This window comes from Vipera ursinii (assembly GCF_947247035.1).
Source record: "Vipera ursinii genome assembly, chromosome: 1".
NCBI classification, from domain to species: domain Eukaryota; kingdom Metazoa; phylum Chordata; class Lepidosauria; order Squamata; family Viperidae; genus Vipera; species Vipera ursinii.
In genome coordinates, this window is record NC_139512.1 from 221,170,486 (window position 1) to 221,197,919 (window position 27,434).

A 27,434-nucleotide genomic window follows, 5' to 3' on the forward strand; every position below is an offset into this window, starting at 1 on the left:
GTCGTGTGACGTATCGGAACTTTTCCCCCATTGCCGGCAATGGGGTGGGCGTGGTTTCCTCGTGACGTGTCTGGCCTGTGGGCCGGCAGTTTGACACCCCTGCTCTGGAGTTTTGTCTGGAGTATGTTGCTTTAATAAGCCAACATTTCTAAATTAAATATGTATTGATTCTCCAGGATTATAAAACAAGGTTGCTGTACTCTATATGCTTGCACAAAACAGATCATTATATGCTGTAGACTTTACGGCCATACAATAGTAGTTTAATCACAGAGCCATTTTAGCAGATTACAGCTTTTAAAAAGAAGTTATAGACCCCATTATGAGACAGGTTTGTCCAAATTTGATAAGATTCCCTTGATTTTGCTCTGAAAGGAGTGCAAAAATACAAGCTGAAATGCCATATCCCTGTGATAACAAACAGCCATTTTATTCTGAATAGTTCAGCGTGCTTCTGAAGGATCTGGGAAAGTGATGGGGGACACGTTTTCTGGTTTCACTTTGTTACATAAATATTGGGTAAAAATTAGTGAATTTAGAAACCTGTTATGCATGGCTAACTGAGCGATAGGCAGATTTTATATGGAAATAAGAATAGAGCTAGGCTGGAAGTAGGTTGAAGCAGTATACTCTTGTAAAATGCCTTGCAATTTGACTTTGATGGTGAACTGGTTCTCTTAAGGTTATTAATGACCCCTCTCAACCAGACCTCTTTCATATCCCCTTCATCCATCAGAGTGTACTTCTGCTGATGGGCCTCTCCTTGAACTGAAGAGGCCAAAAGTCATTTGCTGATCTCCCTGAGAAGGGATAGCACAGAATTTACAACAGATATTTTCATGCATGGCTGCCCTCCCTCCTAGTTCCTTCTCTTCTGCTGAGGATAGGGCTTGTTTTTTTTTTTTTGGTTTTTTTTTTTTGGGGGGGGGGGTGTTTCCAAACTGGGAGCAGGAGAAATACAGCCATTAATGGATTAGTCTTAAAGTAGGTAAGTTGTGATAGGTTGCAGGGATTATTTTCTTCAGGCAGTTGCAAAAACAATATTTTTTTTCCACTCGCTTGCCAAATACCCTTTTATTTACTTAGGAACTGGAAAGGGTAGGAGTTATTTCAGCTAATATCACACAAGCTTAACGTTGAGAAAAGTCAAGTGCATAATAAGCATTTCATCGTACTTTGAAAACTTGAGCAAGACAATTGGTCAGATGAGGGTGCAAATAGTGAAAAAAAACTTAGAAATCTAGCTTCAGTTGTGGCAGTTACATTGGTATTCCATTCCTATAACCACTCATCCCACCTTCATGGCTCTGGTTATAGAGTCTTACAGTCCCAAAGAAGCTTACAATTAAAGCATCAACGCTACCAAAACAAACAAGAAAATAAAATAACCATACCAACGATACCAAGGTTAAAGACAATTTAAGCTATTTTTAAAAACTATACAACACAAGTCATCAGGAGAGCACATTTATTCAAGAACAGTATAGCTAGTCCTTACTTAACAACTGCCTTACGTAGCATTGTTCAAAGTTATGATGGTGCTGAAAAAGTAATGACTACAGATCCTCATACAATAGGAGCAGTGTCCTTGAAGTCACATGGTGGAGATTTAAATAGTATGCAAAACCGGTGGGTGTTTATGACTGACATCCCACATGTGATCACCATTTACACGTTTCACAGCAAGCTTCTAACAAGCAGAATCAATGGACGAACTGGCTGTAAAAGCGCAAGTCAAAGTCATGTGATGTCTTGCTTTAACAACTGGGCAAAGGCTTCGTGGCCCTAGCAGAAGTGAGAATGCCACCTAATATCCTTGCCAGGGTCGAAGCAGCCTAACTCCAGCGGTTCCAAGGTATGACAAAAGTAACACAATCTCCACAAGTTCAAGTCAAGAGTATTCCCCAGTTAGTTGGATTATGGACAGCTGTCTCTGACAACCACCAGATTCAAACACTGAGGTAAATAGGTGCCAACTGGTGTGCTTCTTTAGGAGGGGAGACTGCCTCCTCACAAGTAGCCTTGCCAACCTTCATTGTGCCGACCTCCGCTCAGCTCTCCGTGACCTTAGATCGAGTGGGGTGTGTGTGTGTGTGCATGTGTGTGTGCGCACGTGCAGTGGCAACTCCTCATCTGCTGACCGACTGCTGTTATGCCTCTTCTCCAGACCTTGCAACCAGTTGGTTTTCTGTGCTGACCGGCTGCAGGTGCTCCCTTACTCCAGACTGCATAGCCGGCTGTTTGTCTGGCTGCTCTTTCCTAGATTACCCCAACATTCGCCAGACTGCTTTGCCTCAACCATCTGACTACCATGGAGTCTTCTATATCCCCCTGGTGCTCTCCATAGTCCCTCTCAGATGTCCCCCAGAACCACCTCTTCCTCATCGTCTGAGCCAGCACCCAAGGGAGCCATCACAGGCAGGTCTTCATGTTCTCCTGGAAGGCCAGCAGGATCAGGGTGAGCCTGACCTCAGAGGGAATGATGTTTTATAGAATTATGTTCTAGAGGTGGGTGTATCAGCAGAGAAGACCATCCTTCTGGGTCCTTTCAGATGACACTCTCTAGTTGTACTCGCTCCAAGTCTCTTCTGCTGGACCTGATGGCATGGGTAGATGTCCCTGGAGACAGGCGGTCTCTCAAATAATCCAGCCCGGTGTCATGTTATTGCTTATCTTAGTCTACAAATCTTCCTTCTGCTGCCCTTTTATCTTTGGGGAGGGGGGGTGTCCGAAAAGGCAAAATATCACCGGTCTGGGTCTCAGAAGATGTGGCTGTCCATCAAATGCTTATGTTGATTTGTCAGTGAGATCGTTTTTACCCTAGTTGAGTTTATATGTCTGTTGTTTCTTTTTTTTTAATGGTTTATGCTATTTTAAAATATTGTTAGTAACCCTAAGCCATGATTTTGAGATGGATAGTCATATAAGTGGAGAAATCAATCAATCAAATGGTAGATGTAACAGTGTGATTCAAGCTCAGTCCCCTTCTATTCCTTAATAGCCATTAAAAGAGGAGGAGTTTGCGGTCAATAATTTGCCTTCTTTGATCCATCCATGCCACCAGGGCTTCTGTTTCCAAATTAAATCCACCCGGCCCTCCAAGATGCAGCTCAAGGAGGTGAACATACCCAACACACCTTCCTCCTCCTATTTTCACCACCACCACCACCCTGTGAGGTGAGTTGGGCTGAGAGAGAGACTGACTGGCCCAAGGTCACCCAGCCAGTTTTCATGCCTATGACAGAAGTAGAACTGCCTTAGCAACAACACTGGAGTGGATTTCATATGTAAACATTGACAGCTCCCCTCCCCCACCCACTCCCTTTTGAGCATGGTTGCTTTAGTGTCACTCCTGGTCTGCTGGAGTCCTAAACAAAAGAACAAGAGCAGGGTTTTAGAGATAAGATATGCTAATTGCAAATAGACCATATTTAGTCCTCTTTGCTTCACTCCAACTAAATGCTAATTTCCCCTCAAATTATACAATTTTAGTTGTATAATAGCAATACTGTATAATCTAACCCAGGGTTCTTCAAACTTGGCCCTTTTATGACTTGTGGACTTCAACTTCCAGAATTCCTTAGCCAGTGTGCCTGGCTGAGGAATTCTGGGAGTTGAAGTCTACAAGTCATCAAAGGGCCAAGTTTGAAGAACCCTGATCTAACTAGTACTTGCATTTCATTTTTATTTTATTCCTAATTTAATAAGAATTCTTTATGTACTTCCAAGCTATACAAATCTTTTAAATAAATGAATAAATATTTGGACTCACTTCCAACTCAGTGTGTTATGATCAGGATGGATGGATGAAAATCTCTGCATACTTTTAATGTTGTGTTTTAGCAGAACCAAAGCTTCTTTAATCTTTCAGATGAGACAGCATTCACTTTTTTAGCATACATAAAATCTTTTGCCAATAAAAGAAAAAAATATTTTACTGTTATCGCATATCTTCCATATCTGTGAACAACTCGGCAAAGGGAGCCCCAAAAGTGCCAAAAAGAGTGTGCATGTTTACATTCTTAGGGGATTCATTCAAAGGTTTACATTTTTTAAAAGGACCAAAGGATTTTTGAGTGATTTCTTGTTTTCTTGCACAGGAAAAATATAACCAATTGTAAACCACCATCACAGTCTATTTTAACAACTAATGTTGGCTGCCAATGATTGAAGGACCCATGAAGTAGTCAGTAAGAGAGGCTGTATCTCATGGGACAAGCATAAATAACTACAACAGGTATGAAAGAAGCAGGGAATGCATATGGAAATGGCTTTAGGTTTACAACATTTTGCACATCATCTGCACAAGACTAGTCAAGTCCCTACTACAGCTAAGTTATTAATAGCATGGATGCTAAGTGTGCCTTCTACAAATGGAAGAACAGATTGTTTATTTACTCATTTTTTATTTGTAATCTTACCTTTATTATTGTCACAAATAACTCAAGATGAACGAGCATATTCAACACACCTTCCTCCTTATTTTGGATGATATGTGATGGGAAGTTCTGCAAGAAAGGATTGTATTGGGGCCCATCTTGTTATCATTTAGGAAAGCCAATGCTGTTCAGCACAGCATTTGGGACTGTCGCCACTGGGACTGGACAATAGGCAACAAGTGGACTTCGTCAGATTGCTTTTGTAAATTTGAGGATAGTATTTTATTATTTTATGTGCACATCTCTAGAAGTTGCAACTGAAATAAATTATATATTAATACTATGAATGGGGAAAAAACTGGGAGTAAATTGTATTCTCATAGAACTTATTTTGGAGTAAACATCTGCATGTAAATGACAATGTATAAGGACAGGGATGGATTCTGAATGCAATCTATTCCAATTCCAGTACAGGGACCCACTTCTTTGGACTTACCAATGGATGGCCATCCAGCCTACTTGAGCCTTGAGGGTTCATCACCTCTTCAGACAGCCTGTTGTACTGCTGTACAGGATTTATCAATATGAAATTGTTATTGATGCCCAAGCAAAATGAATTCCATTGTAACTCTAACCATTGTTTCTGTTGTCTAGAACAGAGGTCCCGAATCTTTCCCGTTTGGCAGCCAGGAGGGAAAGGGAGGCAATGCTAACCTCCACTCGCATGCACAAACGGAGCCGCTAGCGCCCAGGTGCATTCACAAACGGGGCCATTAGTGCCCACGTGGCAGTTAGCCCCCTCATGACAGCGCTAGCACGAGTGGGGGGTGAGTGCGTGCACTCGCCAGCCATTCCCACAGCCCAGTGGAGGCTAAGTTGTGTCCCCATAAGTCCAAGACTACCTGTAGTCCAAGTGAAATCTGATCATATAGAATAGAAATAAATTAATACTTCTCTTCCTCTTGTACCTGTATCTGTTCCGACTATTTCCTTTACAGTTTGGAGCCATTTTTGGACAGATATATGGGAGCTCTAGGGAAAAGAAGGAAATTCATTCCACCAAAGTCTCCATTTCATTCAAGAATAGGCATCATTGGCAATCACCCATTTACCTGTTAACTCTCAGGCACGTTATATGGTGGGCTTTAGACCCAAAAAGCTGATGCCGTGATAAGTGCATCAATTTTCACAAGAGCTGTAAGATTCTGGATTTTGTCAAAGCTAAATTTCAAATAATATTTATATTTCTAAAACTCTTGGCCTAAAAGTCTCACTACTTGCACCATTTAACTTTCACCGCTCGAGCTACCAGACTAGAAGAAAAATCAGATAGCCTAATGCTGACAGCTGTTGCTCAGCTACTCAATCCCATCTTCCAGCAAGAGCTGAGCCATTTAACAAAGTCTTCCATTACCTGCACCTTTAGAACTCATTTTCTCTCTGCCTATCTGTCTTTTCCAGACAGCCTACTGGCCTGCTTAAGCTTAGAAGAAATTCCTTCAGTTTTGCCTAGAGGGACTAAGGGGGTGTTGAGAGCAGCATCTGACTCAGAATTGATTTGCTGGAGCACTTCGTGAGGTGCATTTCCTGCAGTCCTGGGAGCTGGAGGAAATGCAGGCCTGGAGGCATCCGTGAGAGCAGGCAAGTTTAGGAAAATCCTGCTGATTGCTTTCTGATGCTGCCCTGTGTCAGTTTTGGATGCACCCGCAAACTAAAAACCATTTGATACGTGGCAAGCTGTGCTTGACATATGCTTGGAAATCCATAAGCAAGAGGGGAGCTAAATTAAAAATAATTGAGAAAGAAGCAAACACAATGGAGATGCAACATTTGGTGTTTCCTTAGGCTCCAGCTGTGAGCGGTGTCTGTCTGGAATTTAATGTTCAAGGCGAAGCGTGTATCTTGAGCCTTAAGCACAATAAATTCTTGGGGTTCTACACAGACTGGCAACATGCTCCATTTCTTCCCTGCTAGATGAAAAGGCAATAATGCTACCCAAATTTTCCTCTGGAAAGAGACCCAAGATGAAAACCAGCTTTCTGCTTGGCTGCTTATCTGAAGTGGAATCAAACAGACACAAACATTGACATGCACCTCGGCGAAGGGATGCAATCTGATCCCGTCCTCTGGCATCACAGCTACCCGGCTTCTGTCTCTTGGCCCGCTTCTAGCCTCCACCCTTGCTTTCCTTGTGAAAGCCTGCAGCACTTAAAAGGTTGCAGACCTTAGCTTCTATTGTATGTAAATATTGGGGAATAGGGAATATAGTATGTCAACTCAATCAGAGGAAAGCCCCACAGAACAAAGCAGAGTTTATTTGCTACTATGGATGCCCAAAATGAATCTCCCTCCCTAAACATATTTAAGAAGTCCTAGTTGTAACAGAAATGTGCCTTGTGGAGATTCAAGGATTTCCAAGTTTGGTTCAAGGTTGGCTAAGAACAGAAATAAGGTGGGAGTACATAATGGGTAAAGTATTTTCTGTGCTGTTTCATTGTGTTTTCAGTCACCCCGACACATATGGGTGACATACAATAGAATTAGAACGACTCATGGGGTGTGTGCCGATTCTCTGTATAAATGGGGAAAGACACCTTCAGCACAATGTGATTGCGGGGCTCCCCGACAGACTATCCAACATATAGTGAGGAAATGCACTAATAGAAGATACCCAGGAGATTTTAAGGACTTCCTCTGCGTAACAACGGCAGCTACTGACTGGATCTCCAAACTCGACATTAAACTCTGAAATGTTATTTCTGTTTTTCTCTTAGGTTTTATAATTGCTTCTTTTTTTAAAAAAAATTGTTTTAACTGTTCTAACTTGTAAATATGAAGTGCTTTTAATTCTGTGTGTGACCAGCCATACGCTAAATAAATAAATTCAGTCCCTTCAAGAAGGGCTTCTAACCTTCTCCCTTACTGGTCCAAAAGTTCATCCTTGCCATGGTAACTTAGTCCCTCCATCTTTCTCCTGGTCACCCTTTTCTCTTTCCTTCCACCTTCTCTAGCACCATTGCTTCCCGAGAGAGATACCGTAGGTCTTTACATAATGTGTACGCTTAAACGTATCTAATAAGGGAGAACACAACACCATCAGGTAGGAAGACAGCTGTGTTATTCTGTGGTAGCCAAGAGTCTGGTGCCATCTTTTCAAGTTAACTAATTTTACTAAAAAGCAGAAGCATTTATGAACTGCAGCTCATTTCACCAGATAAATTTTGATTTTCATCCCCTCTGTGGAACTGCTTTCTTAGTCTTTCCCTAACATTTAGCCAGAAGGCTTGCCTATAATTTAAATCCATTCTTCCATACTCTCATTCTTAAACAAACAAACAAAAAAACAGGTCCTGCTTTTCTTCTGTCTAATGCCCCTTCAGATACTTGAAAGTACTTTTGCATCTTTTTGCTCAGTCATCTTTTCTCAAGGTTAAATAGATTCAGTTCCCCCAGTATGAGATTTAATTTCCAGTTCCTTGATTATTCTTGTTGCTTTTCTTAGAATCTGTTTGCTCCATTTATTCTTTTGTTAAAAGTGTGTCACCCAAAAGGCTTGAAATAGCATCAGCAAGAAAACACTCTTGAGAGTATCGTATATCATTTGAATCAAAGTTGCTTTTTCACGAGACAACTGGACTTTCTTGTTTTTCTTTGAAGATGTTTCGCTTCTCAGAGCTGAAGAAAAAAGTTCAGTTGCTTCGTGAAAAAGCATCTTTGGGATAACTATGACCTGGATGACTGAGAACCTCTATAGGCATGTATCACTTGAACTTTGACAGCAAAATGGTCAAGGGGGGGGGACATTTATTTTGAAAGGATAGACATTGGAATGAGAAACCACTGGAAGGCAAACCACTCCTAGTTGTAACCTTCCCAAACAGTCCAAAAAGACTTAGCTGAAGTTCAGTGATTTTGCTGTAATTTCCGGGTATGATTTTGGGTTCCTAGGACGGATGGTTTGAAGAACAAAAACGGGAGAAGGTTGCCCGTTTAAAGCCATTCTCCATTCTCAAATGGTGCTGTCCAACATGCTGAATATTTTCAGCCACATCCTTATTGCTTCCTTTAGTAATCCAAAAGGTTGGGAGGTTGGGCTGGGATCCACAACTGCTCAAAAGTTGTCCATCCTGAGTTACCACACAAGGCGGCCCAGGACTATGTTTGATCATCCTACCGTCCATTGTCCATTTGTCATTCCAATAGTTTGCAGCTCCACTGTTGTGCGCACATCTCTGAATTCTCAAGGGAAGCCACAACGTGGAATGCTTCCCAAGAGGCTTTTTCAGTAGAGGTGGTACTCTTGGCACCCAAGGGAGAATCCTGCTGTTGAGAAATTATTAGGGAACTCTTTTCTGCCCTGGAGAAGTTTGTAAGAATTGCCCTCAACAAACAGTTGTGGAAGACTTTCAAAATGCATTTTGTGCCCTTCGCTAATTTAAACAGCCTACATTCTTCCTTCATCCCTTACCTTCTGCTCTTCAGTTCTTTGCAGGAAGAAAGGAACTAAGTGTCTCTCCATCTTTTGGGAAAGAAAAATCTTTTCCTTGGGGCTTAGAAGTCTCCCTCGTTCAGTGCCTTTTTGCATCAGAGAAAACTTTTTCCAGGCATCTCTTTTTCCCCCTCTGCTTGCCTGAGAACTTCCACTTGAATCTTGCTTTGCCAGATGGGGAAATCTGTTAGCTGGGAGGGACCTGGCGAATGTTATCTCTCACAGCCAGGTCTGGAACTGAAAAGATGTTGGGTAATCATATATAAAGGTAAAGGTAAAGTTTTCCCCGCACATGCGTGCTAGTCGTTTCCAACTCTAGGGGCTGGTGCTCATCTCCGTTTCAAAGCCGAAGAGCCAGCGCTTGTCCGAGGATGTCTCCGTGGTCATGTGGCCGGCATGACTAGATGCCAAAGGTGCACGGAACGCTGTTACCTTCCCACCGTAGTGGTCCCTATTTTTCTACTTGCATTTTTACGAGCTTTCGAACTGCTAGGTTGGCAGAAGCTGGGACGAGTAACGGGCGCTCACTCTGCTACGTAGCACTCGGGATTCGACCCGCCAAACTGCCAGTCTTCTGATCGACAAGCTCAGCGTCCTATCCCACTGAGCCACCGTGTCTCTTATATAACTGTGCCCAATTCTACTTGCTTCATTTTAATTTTGTTTTTTTTTTAAAAATTATATGTAGACCTTGAGTTACAACAGTTCATTTAGTGGCCATTCAAAGTTGCAACGGCCCTGAAAAAAAATGACTTCTGACCATTTTTCACACTTACGACCATTGTAACATCTGCATGGTCACATGGTTTAAAATTCAGATGCTTGGCAATTGACTCATAATAATGACAGTTGCAGTGTCCCGGGGTCCTGTGATCATCTTTTGCGACCTTCTGACAAGCAGCCAGTGGGGAAGGCAGGTTCAGGTAACAACCATGTAACTACCTTAACAACTGCAGTGATTCATTTACCAACTATATGACAAGAGAGGTTGTAAAATGGGGCAAAATTCACTTAACGATTGTCCCAAAGGTGCTTCTTCAGGAGGCAACTGGACTTTCTCCTTTTTTCTTTGAAGACGTTTGTTTCTCATCCAAGAAATCTCTTCAGCATTTCTTCTGAAGAAGCTTCTTGGATGAGAAGCGAAACGTCTTCAAAGAAAAAAAACGAGAAAGTCCAGTTGCCTCTTGAAAAAGCACCTTTGAGACAACCATGACCTAGATCAGGGGTCTTCAAACTTGGCCCTTTTATGACTTGTGGACTTCAACTCCCAGAATTCCTCAGCTAGTATGCCTGGCCTAGGAATTCTGGGAGTTGAAGTCCTCAAGTCATAAAAGGGCCAAGTTTGAAGACCCCTGACCTAGATGATTGAGAATCTCCATAGACAAGAACTGTCTCACTTAGCAATGGAAATTTTGGGCTCAGTTGTGGTCGTAAGCCGAGGACTACCTGTTCTCAAGGAGCCCTCAAAAGAAGCAACTGCAGGAGGTAACACGCCTCATGAGGTGAACCCCTCCCCTCCCGCAGCAGACCTCACAAAGCGAAGGCCAAACAAGACAACTCGCGATGGGATGTTGCGGGGGAGGGGGCGGGGGAGGGGAAAAGCGATCCGAAATCCTAAATCCCGGACTTGCGACCGTATTTAGGCACGGACGGAAAGCCCTGCGCTGCTTCCCCATTGCAAACGCCTGGGCTCTGCCTTCTGCTGCCAAAGCCCTGGAGGGGGATCTTCACCGTCGTAGCAAACGGTAGACCAGGGGTCTTCAAACTTGGCCCTTTTATGACTTGTGGACTTCAACTCCCAGAATTCCTCAGCCAGCAAAGCTGGCTGAGGAATTCTGGGAGTTGAAGTCCACAAGTCATAAAAGGGCCAAGTTTGAAGACCCCTGCGGTAGACTTTCGCTAACCGCCCTTGGAAGTTAAGTCGCCCCGACTTTAGGTCAGGGGAGTCCAGGCGGATGCAGCGCGCCAGCTCCAGGCCGGGAAAAGCGGCACGGCGTCTTTGCGGGCGGCGAGGGGCAGGCCGGGGAGGCGTCTCCCTTTGGCCCTGGTCGGAGGCGGGGCGGGAGGCGGGAGCGGAGCCTCGGTGGCAGGGGACGATGGTGGAGGCTTGGTACATGGACGATTCCCGGGAGGACCCCCGGAAGCCGCATCGCCCAGAGCCGGACCGGCCGGTCAGCCTAGAGCAGCTGAGCCGACTCGGCGTCTTCTACTGGAAAGTAGGCCGAGGAGGAGGAGGGAGGCGGGCCGCGTCCGAGACTTGCAAAAGGTGCCAGCTGTCTGGCTCCGTTTGCAGCGAGCTTGCGCGAAACCAGGCTGGGGCAAAGGCGAGACAAAGGCGACTGACTTGTGCTCCGTGGCGGGGAGGGCTTCTCAGGCTTTGCCTGGGAGAGCCGAGCCCAGAATCCCCCCTTAGCCACTGAGCACACCGGCCGCCCTGAGGCAGCGCGCTTCGTTGCAGGGGTCTTCAAACTTGGCCCTTTTTATGACTTGTGGACTTCAACTCCCAGAATTCCTCAGCAAAGCTGGCTGAGGAATTCTGGGAGTTGAAGTCCACAAGTCATAAAAGGGCCAAGTTTGAAGACCCCTGATTCTTGAGTGTTAAGGCGTGCTAAAACCTTGGAGAGGCCGTGGGAAAAAAATGTTTCTCTTAGATCTCTCTCTCTCTCTCTCTCTCTCTCTCTCTCTCTCTCTCTCTCTCTCTCTCACACACACACACACACACACACACACACACACACACGTATGTTTCTCCCCCCCCCATCCCCTGAAAAAAGGCATTCAAAATAAGCAATCCAGTTATAGAGATCGTACCTGACGTCTTGAAAAACCGACAGGTCCTGCAAGTTCTGCTTTAACGGATGGCGTTTGCTTTTAATGAAAAAACCCCGATCATCTTCAAATTTTAAATAATGCTTTGGAAGTCCCCCCCCTTCCCCCTCTACGTTTAGGGCCTGCAGTTACCCCGTTTTCTGGGTTTCACAACACCCGAATTAATCGAACAGACTTAACGCATGAACACAGACACGCAAAACGCAACCTACTTATGTTTGTTCACTGTTCAATATTGCCAGTTCAGTCACTTGCTGACCTGGTGAAATTTCCTGTGTGAGTCGGGCCCCTTGGCCTTTTTTGAAACTAATTTATCCAATGGGATCATTGTTGTAGTTCTCTGGGACGTTAGTGGGTCATGAAAGGAAATATGCAAAACAAATACAATTATTAATAACAGTAATCATTAGCATGGCTAATAATATCTGCTGATACCTTAACAGCTGACAAACTTATCATGGTGTAAACTTTCATACATTAAATTTCACCTTTGCAGGTCCATTTTGTATTCTGTTTAGTTGACCAGAAGAATATCATGTATTCATTTCATTCATTTTTAGCCATTGTCTATCCACTGTAGGATGAAGGCTTCTTCCATATGTTTCCAATCTATATGCTCCTGAGCTTTCTTTTGCCAGTTGGGCCTACAATACTTGCTAATGTAGTTGCTCCATCTTGTTTTAGGTCTCTTTCGTGGATGCTTTTTATCAAGTGGGGTCCATTCTATGACTGCCTTAGTCCACCTTTCATCAGTTCTTCTTGCTATGTGACCGGCCCATTTCCATTTCAATTCTTTTACCCTCTTGAGGATATCCTATACTTTTGTTTGTTCTCTAATCCACATGCAGATCTATCTTGTCTTTAGCTCTGGAGGGCCTGGAGAAAGCAGATTATTTGGACTCATTTCGATTGGCTTTCAGATGGGTTTAATGCAGAGTCAATTTTGCTCATGTTTGTGGATGGCCTGTGGTGGAGCTGGGATTGGAGTGGTGTAGCCGTCCTTTGAAGGGACGCGGTGGCTCAGTGGGTTAGGATGCTGAGCTTGTCGATCAGAAGATCGGCAGTTTGGCAGGTTGAATCCCGAGTGCCGCGTAACAGAGTGAGCGCCTGTTACTCATCCCAGCTTCTGCCAACCTAGCAGTTTGAAAGCACGTAAAAATTCAAGTAGAAAAATAGGGACCACTATGGTGAGAAGGTAACAGCGTTCCGTGCGCCTTTGGCGTCTAGTCATGCCGGCCACATGACCACGGAGATGTCCTTGGACAAACGCTGGCTCTTTGGCTTTGAAACGGAGATGAGCACCGGCCCCTAAAGTTGGAAACGACTAGCACGCATGTACAGGGGAACCTTTACCTTACCTTTTTTAGCCGTCCTTTTGCTAGATCTCTCAGCAGCTTTTGATACCATTGATGACTGGAATCGGACTTTTCGTTTCTAAGTGATGAAAGGAACGACACATGACCATGTTGTGTAGCAATGGCAACAGTCTCCATTGCCTTTGTTTAAGTGAGAATTGCAGGTTGTTAAACAAGGATCCCCTCACAAGTTGTGGCTTCCAACAAGCAAAGTCACTGGGGATGCTGTTAGGAAGTTGCGAGTCCTCGGCAACTTATAAGCAGGCTGGCAGGTAGGAAAATGGCTGTGGCGGCCCAGTGAGTACAGCCAGGAGGGAATGAAAGCTCCAGTTTGCTGTTTCCGCTGTTCCCAGCCGACATTTGCCATTTTCTGCTGTTGCTGATGAGGTGCACAGCCTGGCCCTTCGTTAAACAATTGCTGACCCTGGAAGGCATTAAAGAAAGTCAGGTGTGGCCTTTGGAAAAAGGCCTTCTGCAGCCAGCAGCTGCCTTGTGAAGGGCCAGGCTGATCACACCTGGTCAGCAGCAAGAGGAAGAAAATGGCAAAGGTCATCTGGAGGGGGTGGAATGAGTGGTCATTTAGTGAGGACTATCTGTATGCTTCATATTTAATGATGTCATGAATTTCAGTCCTCAGTTCCTCAGGCATGTTTAGCAAATCCAATCCATGACATTTATTCGTTATGTTCACTACATAATTATATAGAACATTACAGGTATTTGTTATGAATACTGGAATTTCTTGGCAAAAATTTGTTAGTCTGCCTCCTGCTTGGTTTTGTATACCCAATGCCAACTGTTTTTATTATTGTTAGTGTAATGATAGTGCTTTAGTGTATAGTTAATTTACCTTTTTTAGGTGTGAGGTCAAATAGATGTTGCAAGTTGGCTTAGACTTAATCATATCAACTGTATCTGTGGTTGGAACATAGACGCGAATCCCTAGAATGTTGAATGGCTTGCCTTGGAGTTGAAATCATTCTATTGTTTAGTCATGCTTAAAGATAAACTAACATTACTACACTAACTTTACTAACTACATTGATTTTGGTATCTTTTTGGTAATAAGAACACTTACTCATTTTTTCCCTGTGATTTCTACAGTAGAAGATCTGTTGTTCCTCCTTTAATCTCCTCCGGGTGAGATTCAAGGTGCTGGTGATGACCTATAAAGCCCTAAATGGCATGGGTCCAGATTATCTCAGGGAGCACCTGCTGCCAGCATCAGCCTCCCAGCGTCCTGTGCGCTCCCACAGGGAGGGCCTCCTTAGGGTTCCGCCAGTTAGGGAATGCCGACGGATGGTTCCAAGGGGGAAGGCATTCTCTGTGGGCGCGCCTGCCCTATGGAATGAACTGCCGGTAGAACTTCAGACTGCCCCAGACCTTCGCTCGTTTCGCTGGGACCTTAAAACTTGGTTGTTTGATCTTGCTGGCCTGGACTGAGGGGGTTTTAATTTAATTTTAATTTTAATTTAATTTAATTTTAATTTTAATTTGTTTAATTGTGGGCTAGTCTTATTTAATTCTATTTTAAAGTGTACTTATTTGTATTGTTTTAACTCGCCCTGTAAACCGCCCTGAGTCCTTCGGGAATAGGGCGGTATATAAAATCAATTAAATAAATAAAATAAATAAATCTAGCCCTTTGGATATGGCCTATTTACAATGGATGACCTTTATGAGAATATGTAGCCTCTCAGCAGTGTTATTTTTGGTATCTTTGGGATATGCAAGGCCCTTTATGGCTCCAAGTGTGAAGTCCGTGAAGGACTATTTTCCTAATCATTTATCAATCATATGTATTTATTTAGGTAGAATTGGCTAATTTAACAGGTAAACCTTAAAAGACCCATATATTTTTAAAAAAAGCAAAACTAAACCAAAATCTCCTGTACCTTTGTTCTGGTTGTTTCTTTATTATACACCTTAAAAAGTGAAAGGTTGTTACTTTCTAATAGCTTTTCTCAGCCTGATTCCCTTTGGATGTGTTGGATTTCAGCTACGGTAATAGAAGGTCATTATGGTTTAGGATTATGGGAATTGAAATCCAACACATCCAGAAAACAAGAAAACTGCATTTGAAAAGCCAGGGCAATCTGTTGATGACCTGGGCAAGACAGATGCATTTGTACTTATCTCAGTTTTACACTGCCATTCCTTCCTTTGAAGTAGAGCTATTACCTTTAGAGGGCAAACACAGGTACTGTTAGTATGGACCTGAGCAGTATCAAAAATTGATAAATATGCTAGGAAAGTCCTATTAGTCTTGTCAGGATTTAAACTTAATCTCATTTGTTTGCTTGGTTCATGCTGCTTTCTCTATTAAGGCTAATTTCATTGTTTTGGAAATCTGCCCTCTTAGTGATGGCAAGCTGCCTTGAGGGAAATCCAGGGAAGGACTTAAGCAAGGGTTTAAAACTCTTTTTTTGGAAAACATTTTATTAATTTTCTAATTTTTCAATCATAAATACTTAATAAACAACGTGTTGTCTGGGTCCATTGGTAATTCAGTGGTACATATTAACTTTTTCAGTCTAGTTCCAATACTACACCATCCAGTGCTTCTTTGATCCTCTCTTCTTCCTGTGGTATGCATTTTTCCACACTGGGCAAATACAATTCTTGTTACTGTTAATACACATACAATTAAATATAGACATTTTCATCACATTTTTCTGGTATTATACATAATGTCAATAATGTCAGTTTATAAATATCTTTTCTAGCCAAAGTGCAGTTGCATTTGCACTTAAAATCCATTTGTTCCATCAATATCGTGGTTTTGGTGCTTCTTTTTTTTAAAAAAATTTCCCATCAATGTTCAAAATATCCCTATCACTTATCATTTTCTCATAATATATTATATTTGGGTAACCAAAAGCTTCCCTTATTCAAACCCTTTTAGAATTTTCATATATCCCATGTCATAACAAAATATAATATTCTAGTTAGAAATCCTATCCTTCTAGTTATAATACTTTTATTTCTCATAGTTATCTATTTTCTTAACCATATTCAAACACCTGTTTAATAATATAGTATGTCTCTATCGCTTATAATTTTCTCATAGTAAATTATATTTGGGTAACCAAAAATTTCCCTTATTCAGACCCTCTTGGCATTTTCATATTTCCCTTCTCATACCAAAATATAGTATTCTAGTTGCATATCCTATCTTTCTAGTTATAGTAACACTTTTATTTCTAACAATTATCTATTCTCTTAGCCATGTTAAAACATCTATGTAATAATATAATATCCCATCTATTTACCTTTAAGCATAATAAATTTAGTGCCATAGTTCATCACTAGATGTCACACTTTTAGTCCCCAAATTTCAAGGCTATATATCTATATTGATTCCAAATTAATCTTATAATTTTCTCTGTTTTCCTCCAAGTGGTTAGTTTGCTGCGTTTTTTTTTCCTGAGGGAATGGGATGGAAATTCCCTTTCCCTCATTGGGGAGGATTCTTTGCTTTGGGTGGTTTTTTCCAGGAAAAAGTCTTAAAGTTATAAAGAGAGGATAGAGTCTCACCCAGTTTCATCCACATTGCTCAAAAGTTGCTTTTTAGTGCTTATTTCCTTCAGTTGTCAGCAGCTTCTGACTGGCTACATGAATGTAGCCAGTCTTTCCCCCACTGGTTTGGAGGGCTTCCTCGGATCAAACAGAAAGGACACCACCCCTCAATGATCAAAGAGGGTCCCCTCCTTCTTTGTCACCTCTCTGGGGTGACTCGATCCTTTTTAGGGTCCCCAGCGGGGCAAAATTGAAATCAGAAGACGGAGCCCTGTCTTCTTACATCCGTTATGCTGCAACGTCAAACCAGAAGTCTGCAAGGGTTTAAAACTCTTGAGGTAGCTGTTTTCCCTTCTCTGGAAAACTTAATAATGACATTACAAAACTGGCTTTGTCATAATCTTATTTCTGAAGAATCAAAATGATCTATTGCTAATCTCTGAAAATGCTTTATCCTTTAAATACGCAATTCTGATGATCCTTGATCCATGTACTTATTTAGATTAATGTTTCAAGTGTGGGATTGTTCTGAAGCCAAGGTGTATCCATTCATATGATTAGGCTGATGGGATAGGGTTGTTTGCAGAATTGCAGGATAATATATCAGTACATGAATCTTCGCCAAATCAGGAAAACTGATGCTTTGCATGACTTGGAAGAGTCCATGCATGCATCTGTGGTTAAAATTATTTATCCGAAGGAAATAATTAGGACAGTTTTACTTTACTGAATTTGTATTGTGCTGTATCAACTTCAAGAGTTACAAAAGGATGAAAAACACTTGGTTATCTAAACAAACTGAATATTCCACCTTTTTTCTTGAACCACTTTTTTATTTTTGACAAATATTTCATCATTTTTTAAAGACACACTGATCAGCTTTCAGGAGAAGAAAGTTGCAAGGTTGCATGTTAAATCTTTGGATAGTCTCCTGGCAATAAATAGATGTAAACTATTATGTTTGCAAACTCTTGTTAGTTGTGCCGACCCTTAGGTGACCCAATTTTCAACTGTGTGTGAAGCATAATCATATTTAAACAAGCCATTTTTAGCTCTATTTCTTCTTCAATTCAGCATGAAAAAAATGCTTTAGAGAGAACTTAATTTCCTTGTACACCAGAATGCCAGTTACCTTGTTTTGAACAAATGAACCAAGACAGTCCTTTTTTCATTTTGTAGCTGGATGCTGACAACTACGAGACTGACCCAGAATTAGCAAAAATTCGTAAGGAGAAGAAGTATTCTTGGATGGATATAATAACGATAAGCAAAGATATGCTGCCAAATTATGAAGAGAAGGTAACAACTACAGCTTTGTTTGAGCTTTGGGAGGATTGTAAAGACTGGAATTTACCACTAGAGTGTGTGCCAGTTTTAAAAGTTTCTACTCTAATGTTTGAGCAGTGGATTCCCTTTGTTTAAGAAGTAAGTCCCACTTCATAGCTTCTGTAACAGGAATATGTGAGTGTATAAGCGTAGATATCTTTTATCTGCTTTCTAATTTTTATAACAATGTTCTGGTAACTTAACAGCCAGAAAAAATTCTGTCATGTGAATTTAATGACAGAATGCATTACTTTTAAATAAATACATATTTTTTAAGTGCCTGGAGAAATGACACATGTTTAATTTCTACTGCTCGTCTTAAAGTTGAGGCAGTCCTCAAAATCACCTTGCTCTCTTCAAATAGTGTTAAATTCACAGATTTTGCTGGGGCGAAGCCGTAAATATGTTTATTAGGCTTAGAATATTACTGTGGTTTATTTAATATAGTTTATTTAATATAGCATAGGAATGTTCAAATGAGTTGGGAACTAAACAAGATAGTTTTTCTGACATAAGAGGGTGTACAGTATATCAAGCTTCCAAAGGAAATGGAAATAACAAGTGTGAGATTTTTAGAGTGATAATTCAGGAAGAGAGGCTTGCTTCTCTTTAATTTTCTTAGGAGGTTGCCAAGGCAATACATTTGAAGTGCTATGAATATTTTAGTTGATCGTTGGAGAAAATTAAGAATGCATACCTGGTCTATTTCTCTTGATTCATTTTATGTATATCATCACTTGTGGTTAGCATTAATTTTTAAAAATTATCCTAAGAAAGAAAATACTTCTGTCATTGTTCATTTTTTTGTTTACTAGATTTAGACTTTCTTCTAACAGTAATAGGAAGGATGATAATAACCTGGCTTCTGAAAAATTGTTAAGCCACGGAAGGATTCGTTGTCAGAAACCTGTCAAAAGAAGCTAGATACACAGATGCAGAGACAAAATAAATTATTGAAGCTTTGATTTGGTTACAACTTCTGAAATCTGACCCTTTCTAATGTGCTATCTTCCCAGAGATAGATTTCAATTCTGTCACTCTTTTATTTATTCTTACTATCAGATACCAGACTACGGAACAGAAAATATAGAAATTAATTAGTTCTTAGGCAGAGAGTTGATAAATTTCATGAAAGATGGAGCCTGCCATTTCAGAACTGGCATTGCAAAAGGTTATCTCTGAAGTTTAAAAACCAGATGTTGCACATGCGCAGAATTAAAGGGTAAGAATTGTTTTTGTAGTTCCTTTCCTTGGTTTATATTAATGGCACTTAGGAGAAAGAAAAAGCCTGAATAGGAAGGGAGGCAGGCAGAAACAAAACAATAGTATTCCTTTGGGATGTATCCATAACCGGTGAATCTACTGATTTATTTATAGCAGGAGTCCCCACATTGGCTGGTGTTCTCTGATTGTGAAGCAATATTCTGGCTAGGAGTTGTGTTTCCAGCACATCTGGAGAACATCAAGTCAGAGAACACTGCATTTTGGTGTAGATCCAGTGACTGGGTTTATACAACATATTAACCTTCAACCTATTAACAACAGAGCCACTCTGATCTAGTGGTTAAGATGCCAGCTTAGAAAGCAAGAGACCATGAGTTCAAGTCTCGCCTTAAGCTGGTTGATTGTGTGTGTGTGTGTGTGTGTGTTGAGATGTGTTTGAATATTAGTAGCTTGGGTTGGTGGCTGGGCTGTTGGTTTGACTTCTGGGCTTGGTAATTAGACTGCAAACGTTTCGTCTCTGTGTAGGGGGGGGACAACTTCACTGCGGTTTGAATTGTGTTGTGTTTGTTTGGAATGTTGCTTCTAGTATTTCAGTTGAAGTAGCTCTCTCCCTCTCAGTGGTTGGTAGAGTATATGACGCCTGATCTTTGATTTGATTCTGTTGGCTCTTTAGATTTTGATAGAGTTGAGGCTGGGTTGTGGGCTACTGTGAGGTTGTGTGGGCAGAGTAGTCTTGCTGTCATCTCTGAAATGTTTCATATGGAGGGAATTGTGATTTGTTTGGTCATTGCTATTCCTGCTGTAGTAGTTGTATTATTTTGGGCGTTTGTGTTTTACAAAACAGGAACTATAGGCAATGAAGTGTCTCAAAACTGACAGCAACATCGTCATCCTACCAGCTGAGAAAGGTCGAATGACAGTCATACTAGACAAGGCTGACTACATAGAAAAAGCCAAACAACTCCTACAGGACCCAAACACCTACAGATGCACCAACACAGACCCGACGACGAAACTGAACAACAAGATCAACAGAACCCTAAAAAAGCTACAGAAACTAAACCAAATCACCAAAGAGGAATACCAGAGAATGAAAGCAACTGATTCAAACATAGCGCAGTTCTATGGTCTCCCAAAAGTGAACAAAGAAAATGCCCCACTCAGACTGATCAACTCACTCCCTGGCACACCCACTTATAACCTCATGAAAGCAATATGGAAATGCCTAAAACACCTCATCAGCGATTCCCAATACTCCATAAACAATGCGACACAATTCCTGAACAAACTCAAATTCCTTCATATCGACGAGGATGAAACTATGATATCATTCGATGTTACTGCATTATTCATATCAATAGATCTGAAACTAGCAGACAGCCTAATCAGAGAACTTCTAGACAAGACACATCTACCAAGAGGACCACTCACAACTAGAAAACACATGTGAACTCTTCCAACTATGCCTAACCACCTATGTCAAATTTGACTGTGAGGTCTATGAACAACTGAAAGGATCACCTATGGGATCCCCCATATCTGGCCTGGTCGCAGAAGTCATCATGCAAAGAATCGAACAAATCGTTCTCTCACACAATAAACCCCAAACTATGGGTACGCTACGTGGATGACACCTTTGTGATAATCAAGCACACCCAAATCTACCATATACAGAAAAACAAGACACAGAGACCAAATCCTGAACTTCCACAGCAACAACTCCAAATGCCATAAGCAAAGCTGTGTCAGAATACTTTCCAGAAGAGCAGAATCCCATTGCAACACACAGAGGCCAGATTAACAAAACAGAGACACTTATACAGAGTCTTTGAGAGAAACAGATATCCATGAGGCTTCAACCGGAGATCCCTACACCCAAACAACACAAACGTCCAAAACAACACAACAACTACAACAGGAACAGTAACGACCAAATGAATCACAATTCCTTCCATACGAAACATTTCAGAGATGACAGCAAGACTACTTTTTTGTTTTACTTTTATCTTAAACAAGTGAAAATAGTACTTGATTTTTCTGAGGATGATTTGAGGTTTTACTTCTTTGTTTTAATTGAATTTAAAGCCCCAAACAGCTCTCCAGGTCAAACAAAGTGCCTAATAATGGCACCACAGCTTTGTCTGGCTTGAGTTTTGGTTTATTGCCCCCCATCTGTTTTATTATTGATTACACTTAGCAGCTCCTCAGCTTCACTGAATCTGATAATAAGGAGAAACAGAGTTGGGCATTTCATTTTTTAACCAGTCTTGTGTTCCATCCAAACTGATAAATTGGGGGGGGGGAGAGAAAAAAATGGCACCCTGATTCCCAGGGAATAAAACCAAGGAGGATGTGGCTTGCTAACAGAGTCTGACTTGTCTGAAGCCAAGGTGCATCCAGACATTCTCGGACAGAATAAACGCCTGATGGAAGGAACGGAGTAAGATCTCAGAGGTAGAAAATCTCTCAAAAGTAGAAGGTGCCAAAAGAGAAGGCTGCATGTGAATGCCTGAGGAGAAAGGGAAGCAAGAACTAGAATGGTCTCTCTGTCAGACCTATCCTTTAAGGAAGGTCATGGAACCGGATCCTCTGCTCAGTGCAGCAGTACATCCAGATGGCTTTCTACCCTACTCCCTTGTCACGGTGTGTCATCCTTCTTAGCCTGACACCTTTTCTATGTGGATTTCTACTTCTAGAATGTTCAGCCTGATTACTGATGTTCAGCATGAAGTTCTGAGAAATGAAATATGTAGATCCAGAGCAAACTCAAGGTTGACTCAGCTTTCCATCCTTCCCAGGTCAATGAAATGAGGACCCATATTGTTAGGGGCAACAGGCTGTCTCTGAAACCTCTTAGAGAGGGCTGTAAAGCAGTCTGAAGTGGTATATAAGTCTAAGTGCTATTGCTATTTCCCAACCTAGGCAACTTTAAGAAGTATTGATTTCAACTCCCAGAATTCTTAGCAATGGCCGTATTGGCTAGGGAATTCTGAGAGATGAAGTCCACACACCACAAAGTTGTTTAGGTTGGTAAGCACTTTTTTAGATCTAGGTTGGGAAAGTTGAAACACATGGTGTTCAAGGCTGTCTATAAAATTCTTTAGTACCTGAGGCAGAAAATCTTGTTTGCCTATTAGTGCATAGTTCCCCAACCTTTTGGGCACCAGGGACCAGTTCCCTGAAGAGAGGTTTTTATGCAGACCAGAGGGTGTGTGGTTTTGTGTGCTGCCTGCATCTCGTGGATGGGGCTTTGCTTGGTTGTGCCGTCTGGTTGCCATACTGTTCCACGGACCGGGGGTTGGGGACCCCTATGTTAGTGCATGCATCTTGTCAGCCCTCCTCGGTAAACCAGACAGGAAACACAACCAGATGAGCTAAATCTACTTTATTGTAAGGGTACATTAACAGAATCTTGCGAGTCTGAAAATGCAAATCTTCTGCCGACACTTTTAACTAATCCATTAGATTGGGTCTTCCTTAATTTTCTCTCTAACCATTAAGCAACTGAGGGCTCTTCCTCTCCCTTGTCTGATCATTTTCTGCGAAGCATCTCTTCCCCTTGTCCCTCAAGGTCATTCTCACATGCCAATACACAACCTAATACAGTATAAAGAGTAGCTGCTGAGTAGCTAAGCTTTTATGACACTTCAAATCAATTGCTTGAGCCAGTCACCATCCTAATGGAAGGGCAAATCCTCCTCAGGAAGTCTCCATAAATGTCTTTCAGTAGCAGAGAGGAACATTTTCATTCAAATATCAATCATTTTCATATTTCCATTTGTTAGAAAAAAAATCCCAACCCTTATACAGTCTGGTGTCTTCTAAGTCCTTTAGAAACTGCAATTTAGAATCCACAACCTGTATAATCAAAAATCAGCTGGAAATTTTGGATGCTCCAATCCTAATGTATCTAGGTAGTACTAAATTGAATCCAGGTAGCTGACAATATGATCTGTTTTGGGGGCCTCATGAAATGTGAGATTTTTTATGAAGGGCATATTTGGAAAGCAATGCCATCTAGAGCAGGGGTCCCCAACCCCTGGTCCATGGACCAGTACTGGGCCGCGGCATCCCAGCAACCAGTCCACACCAACAAGCAAAGCCCCATCTGCAGGATGCAGGCAGCACGCAAAACCCCGCCTCCTCCGGTCTGCGGAAAAACCTCTCTCCATGTAACTGGTCCGTGATACCCAAAAGGTTGGGGACCTCTGATCTACAGAGAGAAATATGACTTTGCTCTCTCCATAGATGACAACCTATTTAGTAGGACCATTGAAACAATTTAGAAGGGTGCTTCACTCATTGAAATAAGCCCTCCCAAGTTGCCAGCTTGCACAGTTTTGACGAGCGTGCTGCCATCTGGTCAAGGAGGAAAAAAGCACTTAAATTCTATGCTGGGCATAGAGGAGGGAAAGAATACATCCAACATGCTCATTTGCTTTTATGTAATTCTGCAACAACTAGCTTAGTATTTCAGTACATAGCACACATAGATTTAATGTTGCAAACAGCTGGTCTCAAATTGAGGCTGATGGAATGCAAAGATTACTAGGAATGTGCATTTAAAATGTTTCCCAACTAGATGTTCAGAGGTCAGAAGTCCTTCATCTGCTGTAAGTGTGCCAATCTACTTTGTATAATTGCTATAAGGATAATTTTGAGAGAACTTCAAAATCTACCTTATAAACATTGAACAGCTGCCTATTAACAGAAGCTTGAGCACTTTGGAAGTAGCACCTTACAATCTGTGTAGCATGCAATATGCTATGTGTTTGTAATAGACTTGCTCCACAAAAATGCTTCCTATACTGTTCCTTCCCTGTCCTAGATAAAAATATTTTATGAAGAGCACTTACACCTGGATGATGAGATTCGCTACATCCTGGAAGGAAGTGGATATTTTGATGTTCGTGATAAAGATGATAAGTGGATCCGGATTGCTATGGAGAAGGGCGACATGATCACACTTCCTGCTGGCATCTATCACCGATTTACACTGGATGAATCTGTATGACACAGTTTTTTTTAATAATAATAATAAAAACCACAATAAAATGCAGATGCAGACCAGCATATAAACATAGCTCTGGTACACCCCAGGTATGAATCACTAATGTAGAAATGCGTGGTTAGAATCTTGAAGAAGCAACATGTACAAATTCATACCGCATTGTAACAATTTTAACAACTTACTTGATGGGAAATCATTGATTTGGTATTGGTGAATTACCTTGCTTGAAATCATAGCACAGTATCGAAAACTTTCTTGACTTCCAAGCAACTCTCTCGGCTTAGAAATCAATTCCTAAGGTTCAGGGAAGGATAGTATTAGAGCACATATGCTTTCTCGGCTCTGAACTGCTATCTTTATAGATAAATGGAGCACTTGTGTCTCCAGCCTTGTCATAAAATCCATCTTTAGTAAGGGATTGGTGTTACCATAGCAACTATCCACTGGAGCCTCAGGAGATCTGCTCTGCTTTTTCTGTTGTTTGGCTCGTTGTTTAGGATAGAAAGCATTCAGAACAGAAGGTTGAAGAAGCTAGTATTTTGCTGTGGCTCTATCCTCAGTCGCTGTGGATTGAAGATCAGTTTGTGGGACCCTTTTGTTGGTTTTATTACATAGGGAAAATATGCATAGCTGTGTTTCTGAATCCCAGGTTTTGTGCTAGCCACTGTGCTGCAATAAATGTGTTTTATTAAGATTGCTAGGCATTCTATTCCATTTCATTTCAAAACCTTAAGCCTCCTCCTTCCACAATGCCTCCTAAATAACGCAACTCAGACACGCAACTCACCAACTCTGACTTAACAAAAATCTTAGTCCAAGTTAACTTGCTATTTCTAATATCCCTGATATTATACTCTTTAATACTGAAACATTGTTTGAGTTATTAAACAATGTAATATCAGAGACATTAGAAATAACAAGTTAAATGGATTAAGATTTTTTTTTAAAAGTCAGAATGCTGGCTTACATAAGCCACTGAATTTTTTAAAGTCTTAATTTAAATATTAAGCAGCTGTTGCTAAAATGCTGCTACCGATGGGGCTAACATTTAAAAATATAAACCAATAATTATGTGGTAATATAAAGGCTAACATGGTTATAGCATGAGCTGTCGATCACAAGCAAGAGACTACGTTCCATTTTAGTGCATGTGGATGAAATGAGCTATTTCTCACCCAACTCCTGCTGAGAAAAAAAGAATGAGAAAGAAAATAGAAAGAAAATGAATAATTTATTTTCTTCACTGACAGATAAAAGGTTATCGTCTGAAAGCTTGTTTCCTTCCTGAAACGAAGCTCTCCATTTTTTTCTAGCTAAGTAGGTTAGAGATACTGAGTGGGGTAATGGTCTCCTGCTTGTTGCTTCAAGTGAAACTGCTGTTAAAAGACAAGCTCAGACTGGCCTAGGACTTTGTCCCTAGTAATCCAATCTCAAATCTGCTTGATTGCAGCTCAGTATAGTGTGTGAACTAAGCCATCACGTGCCCAGTTATTTCCTGTATTCTCTTGATAGCTGAACTAGCAAATTGGTTTTAGAGTACCCTGTTTGCATCATTATTTGTAGAAAGAAAAGATTATGAATTCCAGTCTTGGATGGATTGTCACAAAGATAAAATTTTAAGAAATCACGAAGACTTTCAACTTTCATGCAATTAATGACATGCTTACCCTTGTGAATTGAGACTTCAAACTTAACAGCATTTATGCAGAAGTGGATGGCCTCTTGAATTCTTTGCAACTTAAAGCTAAGATTATCAGGTTTGGGCTGCAAAAAGTGCACAACTAGATGACTGCTGTGAGTTAGCTCCCTGCAATTCTATCCTGACATCTGTAGGTTACCTGGATTTTTTCAGTCCAGATTTGGTAGTCTTTGTTTTACACCCCAATAAGTGAGTATTCAATATCAATTTGTGAGTTATTCTATGGACACTGTTCTACATCAGGGTAGTAGCTCTATGCTCCTCCAGGATTTAGCTGTTGAGTTGCAGCTTCCAGGTTTGTCCTGTGCTTTCTAACCCTGAGGAATAGAGAATATCGTACATGGAGCATTATTTTCTCTTAAATGGCTAGTTTTCCTGCTCCCATGCTTTGAAGAACATCACACCAACTTTTGCTTGAGATTATGTGTGTGAAAAGCACCAGCTGTTCAAATTCAGTTTCTTCCACTCAGGAATGAGGCCAATAAAATGATGGAACTCTAAATCTGCCAAATGTCCAAAGAACTTCTTTCCCTTTTGGGACTTTGGATATATTGACTCTGTTACCTGGCTGAGTTGAAGTGATTTATATCACTATTATTTCTTCCACAATGTCAATATTGCAAACTAGGCAAAGAAAATCAGACTATGGGTTATAGCCATATTTTTAAAAGTCTGGATATTTTCTAAGGCTTGAGTAAAATCACTTTGATTCTGTTCTTAAGTATTATGTTTGCTAATGCTTTTTTTTAAAAAAATCTCTTTAATAGTGTTTGTGGCAAAACCACCCAAAGACAGTTTTGTCCTTTTAATTCTTTCAGCCTTTTTGGTGGTTTGAACCACCTCTTTTATGAAAGTGAATACCTCTACTGAATTCTTGTGTTTTTCCTCTCAGAATTATGTCAAGGCAATGAGACTGTTTGTTGGAGAACCGGTGTGGACCGCTTATAACAGACCAGCTGACCACTTTCCTGCTCGAGCACAGTACCAAGAGTTTTTGTCACAAATAGTACAATAAACCAATAGGACAACTTGAGGCGTGGAACATGCTGCAACATCTGTAACATTAAAATGGCAAAGCAGCTATGTTAACAGCAACTACAGGGGATAAATCTTTGATTTCCCCTCGAATATCAATTTTTAATATCAAATTTTGTCCTTGGATGGATGAATTTTTACTTACAATAGTGATTTATGTAGTTTGCAGATCTCAGTTGTGAATATCAATACTTTCTTGTTCCTCTTACAAGCAATACTTAATCTGATTCATTCCTGCATTAACCTAAAGCATTATTATATTTGATAGTTGCTTTAATGTTGTAATGCTAATAAAATAATATTCTATCTTTTAATTGTCTTCTGCTTTTTAAAGGAAGCTTGTTATTGGTGGGCGCACACACACACACACACACACACACACACACACACACACACACACATATATATATATATATATATATATATATATATATATATATGTTAAATGCTATTTAGATTACCTTGCTAGGCCCCAAACATGGGACAAATCTTTATTTCCTGTTTTGGCCTAACCGAAGGCCATCCACAGGCAGTAGTCACAACAGTGACAGCTCATATTTGTGTAAAT

At 41.0% G+C, this 27,434-nt stretch overlaps 2 protein-coding genes across 2 annotated transcripts in view; both read left to right on the plus strand.

Annotated features, from left to right (window-relative positions):
• EIPR1 (EARP complex and GARP complex interacting protein 1) overlaps positions 1 to 27,434 on the plus strand; it is a 308,944-nt gene that overhangs the window by 109,666 nt on the left and 171,844 nt on the right. The window lies entirely within an intron of this gene.
• ADI1 (acireductone dioxygenase 1) lies at positions 10,918 to 27,180 on the plus strand. The gene is made up of 4 exons (XM_083379480.1): positions 10,918 to 11,084; positions 17,751 to 17,870; positions 23,950 to 24,129; positions 26,724 to 27,180. The coding sequence occupies exons 1-4, from the start codon at positions 10,965 to 10,967 to the stop codon at positions 26,844 to 26,846; spliced, it is 543 nt and encodes a 180-aa protein (XP_083235606.1). The 5' UTR covers positions 10,918 to 10,964; the 3' UTR covers positions 26,847 to 27,180.